This window comes from Nannospalax galili, unplaced genomic scaffold (genome assembly GCF_000622305.1).
Source record: "Nannospalax galili isolate Female #2095 unplaced genomic scaffold, S.galili_v1.0 scaffold2818, whole genome shotgun sequence".
Lineage (NCBI taxonomy): Eukaryota > Metazoa > Chordata > Mammalia > Rodentia > Spalacidae > Nannospalax > Nannospalax galili.
The window spans coordinates 232,686-238,750 of record NW_008341201.1 but is presented as its reverse complement, the minus strand read 5'-3'; the positions used below and the strand labels follow the sequence as shown (position 1 = coordinate 238,750).

The window sequence follows — 6,065 nt, the reverse complement described above, 5'->3', positions numbered from 1 at the left end:
AGAGAGAGAGTTTTTAAATAATATAATAATATATAGTTTTATATAGTTATATATGCTTTTTTAATTAAGAATTTCACACATATATAATGTGTTTTGAACAAATCTTTTTAAATAAAACAAAGAATAAGGAGTAAAAATTTTTAACACCTTGCCATTAATAATAGGTAGCTAACAGAATAAACTATTCAAGGAGATAAAGCAGACAGACATTACCTATCTACTGATTTGCTGAAACACCTAAGCAGTTTATGACCATCTGTCATAGCAACTTCAGCAAGGCTTGTTAGGATCTTTAGATACTGGCTTTCACTTTGCTGAGACAAATGCTCCAGAACTTGCCATAGCTCTGGGTTCAATTCCTAGCACTACAAAAACAACAAAAAGCAGCTCAAAAATAATAAGCACAAATCCTAACATAGTATTCCTCTTCACATTCTTTTCCTCGATCCACAAGGAATAGCTATGTAAGAAGAGACTGACAAAACAGACAGATAATTTATAGGATCAAATACCAGCACAAAATACATTATTACATACAGTTATGCTTAAATATTCCTGGGAACTAATTTCAATATACAGACAAATATCAAGCCCTACAAACACTCAAATATTTTATATAAAATAGAAAATCAACAAATTCAAGTTACTAAAATAATTGTAATAAATTATTAAGTATATTTGTGAGGCTGTTCATTTACAACCTACAAGAAACATCATATTACCATGTTTTCTCAGAGGTCTTCATTCTGTGTCATTTGAATAATAGTCTGGAAAAGCCTTGGGTGATACTGAATTAATACTTCACAAGTCTCTCCATATCCACCCTAAAAACAAGACTTGAAATTATTCAGATTAAAAAATGGACTTTTAAAGAGACTTAAGTGTCTTTGAAGTCACTGTCTCATTTAAGAAAAATATAACTTTATCATTCCTTGTTTCTATCATAAATGGGCTCAGAATAATATGTTGAAAGCATACCTGTACATATATATCTAGAGGGGTTACTCCATTTTTATCTGGCAAATATTTGGCTCCTCGTAATAGAAGAATTTGTGCGGTATCTCTCTGGCCATGACTGTATAGAAATAAAATTAAGTTAAAACCATAACCTTTTAATTAAACTTCTTTCTCCATAAATTACGAATAGTTAATATGAGTCAATGAAAGATTAAGGACAACAACAAAATCCTAAGACAGAGCTAATCTACATCCTTGGCAATTAGGAAAATTGCCTCGATGTTAAGATATACTAGGCCTATACAGATAAAAAGGTGGTAACTACCCACTTTCAAGCTTCTGATTATATTTCTTGCCATTCATTTCCTAATCCCTCTCTCAACTCTAGCCTGACCTTAGACACATATCTAAGTCTCTAGACTTTCTAGTCCAAAAGAAACTTAAATATTCAAAAGAAGAATGCATTTTATGGTTCTTTAATGTTTAAAACAAAAAAGAATGGAGGAGAAAGTATCAAAGAGGAGAAAATATCAAAGAAAAGAACTGAAAGAGAGAGCTTAACTTGAAGTTAGCAAAAACTACTTCCTAGCTTTTAACCTTTTTTCCCCTAATCTGTTCAGGTTTGATGAGCTGGTAAGCTACTTGAGCTAGCCTAATAAGCAACTTTCCTAAAGCCCATGCCTTCTTCTCTGACTGTGCTTTCTATTAGTAAAATCAATAACTACTACTCTTTCAGCTAGAGCCAACCTACTGTGGGAATAGCCACTACTAGACTTCCAGGTATTATTATTCAATTAGCTTATATAATTCTAGAGAAAGGTAAAGAAAAATAAATTTAATACCTAGAGACATGGAAATCAAGAAATATTCTAGGAGAGAGCTGCTCAGCTAAGACTTCAGTAAATCAAATCAAGCTCACTGCCTCCCTACCCCATTTCTTGCACCCACCCCTACTCTGTCCCCTGCCAGCCTCTCTCACAGGACGGGCTCCAACTGCTTCACATCAAGTCCCAGGACCAACTTCCCAAACCAGATTAACTAATCACCCTACCATAAATCCCTAACTTCTCACCCAGCAATCCCCTCAACACCAAACGTCCAGCCTCCAGATCAGGCAGACAGACCTGCTCAGTCAGGACTCTGACCAATTTACTGCCCAGCAAGAATTTGAAATACCCTCCAATTTGTCTTCCATACCCAAACAAAAAGTAACTAAGTTACAGAAACAATAAAAACAAAACCAAAATTAAATTAAACAAAAGCAGAGTAGAAGTTCCTGTTGAACACATAACCGACAATGAACATCCATATGCCCAAATGGCAATGCAAAAACACAAACAATATGAAAACCCAGGAAAATATGTACCCCACTAAGCCCACAAGTCCTACAGAAGTGCACAGCATTGAGAACTACCCTGTAGAATCCCAGGACACAGAATTTAGAAGAACAATCATAAATATGATCAAAGAACTTCAATAAAACACAGGCAAACAACTCAAAAAATTCAAAGAGGAAAGGCATAAACTTCTGACAGAAGCTCAAGAATATACAAATACACAGCTTAATGAAATATCAAAAATGATCCACAACCTGAACAATGAATTCACTAAAGAGATAGAAACAGAGAAAAAAAAACCCAAAAGGAAATGAACACAGGACTGAAAAACTGAATAAACCAATTAGAAACAACAGGAGAAAGTCTCACAAGCAGAATGAATGAAACAAAAACCAGAATATCAAGACTGGAGGGTAAAATTGAAGATCTGTACTTCTTAAGCAAAGACTATGCAAAATTCAAAAGAACACAGGAATGGAATACTCAGAAAATGTGGGACAACATGAAATGACCAAATAGGCATACAGGAAGGAGAAGAAACTCAAACCAATGGCATCAAACAGATCTTCAAGAGGATCATAAAGAAAACGCCCCTAAATTAAGGAAAGATATCCTATAGAGATTCAAGAACAGAGAACACCATTAAGACATGATCAGAACAGAAAGTCCCCATGACATATAATAGTAAAAACATTAAATGTACAGAACAAAGAGTACTGAAAGCTGCTAGAGAAAAACAGCAAGTTACATATAAAGGTAAACCCATCAGAATTGTTGCTGACTTTTCAATGTAAACTATGAAATCCAGAAGAGCCTAAAGTATTCCCAGTTCTAAATAACCATACATGCCAACCCCGAATACTTTATCCAGCCAAACTATCTATCAAGGTCAAAGGGGAACAGAAAATTTTCCATGACACAAATAAGATGAAAGAATGCATGTCTTCCAAACCAGCACTGCAGAGAATAGTCAAAGCCATACAGAGGACCGAAGAAAGGAATGAATATGCCCAGGAGGCTATAGAAAGAAAATAAAAGGTATAACAACAGAAACACAAAATAGGGCCACAAACAAAGAAATTAAAATGACAGCATACAGTACACAGATTTCAATAATGACACTAATTATCATTGGCCACAACTCCCCTGTCAAAAGACACAGGCTGGTGCATTGGATTAAGAGACAAAACCTATCTTTTTGTTTTCTTCAAGGAACTCATCGTGACTTCAAGGTTAGATGCTATCTTAGGGTGAAAGGATGGAAAACAAAATTCCAAGAAAATGCTCCCAAGAAGCAAACAGGTATTGCCATTTTAATATCTGACAAAATGGATTTCAAATTAAAACTCATCAAAAGAGATGAGGATTATTTCATTCTAATCAAAGGAACAATTGATCAAGAAGATACTACAATCATGAACATATATGCACCAAACTCTGAACACCTAAATTCATAAAATCCATAGTCCAGAAATATGAAACAGAGATTGACACTAACTCAGTGATAGTGGGCAACTTTAATACCCCACTATCCTTAATACACAGGTCAACTGGACAAATAGCCAGAGAGATATCTGAGTTAAATGACATACTACATGAAATGCACATAACAGATATATACAAAATATTCCATGCAACCACCAAAGAATACACTTTCTACTCAGCAGATCATGCAAGTTATTCTAAAATTAAACCACATTCTGGTACATAAAACAAATCTCAATCATGTCCTCCGCATCTTGACTCCCCCAGCCTCATTCACCCTCCCATCTCTGCTGCCATTCTCTCTTCCGAGATTGGGCCCTGCCCCATTCTTTGTCTTGGGATCCCAGACACCTGGGGAATCAACACTGTTTCCTGATCCTTTTCATCCAGACCAACGTAGTGCCTTCTCTGGGTCCCAGGAGCACTTCTTCTGGGCCTGGCCCTGCCTTCACCTAGCCTCTGCTTCCCAGGGCATGAAAGACAGGCCACAGGCCTCTCTCCCATCCACAGACCTCTCTACAGGGTAAGTCCATTGCGCCCTCTGCATCTTGACTCTCCCACCCTCATTCACCCTCCCATCTCTGCTGTCATTCTCTCCTCTGAGTTTGGGCCTTGCCCCATTCCTTGTCTTGGGGCCTGAGACCAAATACAAAAAGATTGAAATAATTCCATGCATTCTATCAGACCACAATGCAATAAAGCTTACAATCAACACCCGAAGAAGCCCTAATCACCACATGAACACATGGAGATTAAACAACACACTTTGGAATGATGAATGGGTCAAAAGAGAAATTAAGAAAGAAATAAAAGTATTCCTGGAACTAAATGAAAAGGACAATAGAACACAATAAAAACCTCGGGGACACGCTGAAAGTGGTCCTTAGAGGGAAGTTTAGAGCTCTAAGTGCCTAAATCAAAAAATCGGAAAGAACACAAATAAATGACTTAACATTGCAACTCAACACACTTGAAAAGCAACAGCAAACAAAGCCCAAACCCGGCAGACAAGAAGAAATAACAAAAATCAGGACAGAAATTAATGACATTGAAACAAAGAAAACAATACAAAGAATCAACAATTCCGAGAGTTGGTTCTTTGAAAAGATAAACAAAATTGACAGACTTCTAGTCCAGTTAACCAAAAGAAAGAAAGAGCACCTCCAAATCAACAAAATCAGAGATGAAAGGGGAAACATCACAACAGACACCAGAAAGATACAGAACATTATAAGGGAATATTTAAAAACCTATATGCTACTAAATTTGAAAACCTAAACTAAATGGACAGATATCTAAAGGCATGGGAACCACCAAAACTAAAACAAGAAGAGGTTATCAGCTTAAACAGACCCATAACACAAAAAGTAATTGAAACAGTAACACAAAACTTCCCAACTAAAAAAATCCCAGGACCAGATGGATTTGCAGTAGAACTCTATCACACATTTAAAGAAGATCTAATCTAATACTACTTAATTTCTTCAAAAACATAGAAAAGGAGGGAGAACTTCCAAATTCCTTCTATGAAGCCAGCATCACTCTAATACCAAAGCCAGGCAAAGATACAACCAAAAAAGAACTACAGACCCATATCCTTAATGAACATAGATACAAAAATTCTCAACAAGATACTTGCAAACTGCATACAGACACACATCAAAAAGCTCATCTGCCATGATCAAGTTGGCTTTATCCCAGAGATGTAGGGATGGTTCAATATACAAAAGTCAATAAACATCATAAATCATATAAATGGACTTAAAGACAAGAAACACATGGTCATCTCAGTAGATGCAGAGAAGACCTTTGACAAAATTCAACATGCATTTATGTTCAAAGTCCTAGATGGAATTGGACTGGAGGGAGCATACCTCAACATAATTAAAGCCATATATAAAAAATCTACACCCAACATCATTCTAAATGGAGAAAAACAGGAAGCATTCCCACTGAAATCAGGAACTAAACAAGGCTATCCACTATCCCCACTTCTCTTGAACATAGTACTTGAAACTCATGCAAGAGTAATAAGACAAGAGAAGGAAATTAAAGGAGTAATAATTGGAAAAGAAGAGATCAAATTATCCTTTTGCAGATGATATGATATTGTATCTAAGGGATGCCAAAAATTCCAACTGAAAACTCGCATTCACGATCAACACTTTCAGTAAAGTGGTAGGTTACAAAATTAACCTACAAAAGTCAGTAGTCTTCCTATATACCAATAACAAGCAATTGGAGAATGTGTACTTGGAAACACTCTCCTTCACAATAGCTGCACAA

At 36.1% G+C, this 6,065-nt stretch overlaps 1 protein-coding gene across 3 annotated transcripts in view; it reads right to left on the bottom strand.

Annotated features, from left to right (window-relative positions):
• Positions 1 to 6,065, bottom strand: part of LOC103737032 (E3 ubiquitin-protein ligase HACE1) — a 74,363-nt gene that overhangs the window by 16,742 nt on the left and 51,556 nt on the right. Inside the window, exons 5-6 of one of the 3 annotated variants that reach the window (XM_017799053.2) lie at positions 979 to 1,075; positions 723 to 824 (exon numbers count right to left, since the gene is read on the bottom strand). In XM_017799053.2, coding sequence (XP_017654542.1) covers positions 732 to 824; positions 979 to 1,075 — 190 coding nt within the window. In that variant the 3' untranslated portion in view covers positions 723 to 731. Of the gene's footprint in view, positions 1 to 722; positions 825 to 978; positions 1,076 to 6,065 lie in introns of those variants that run through there. The other 2 variants (XM_017799054.2, XM_017799056.2) reach the window with 2 other exon arrangements.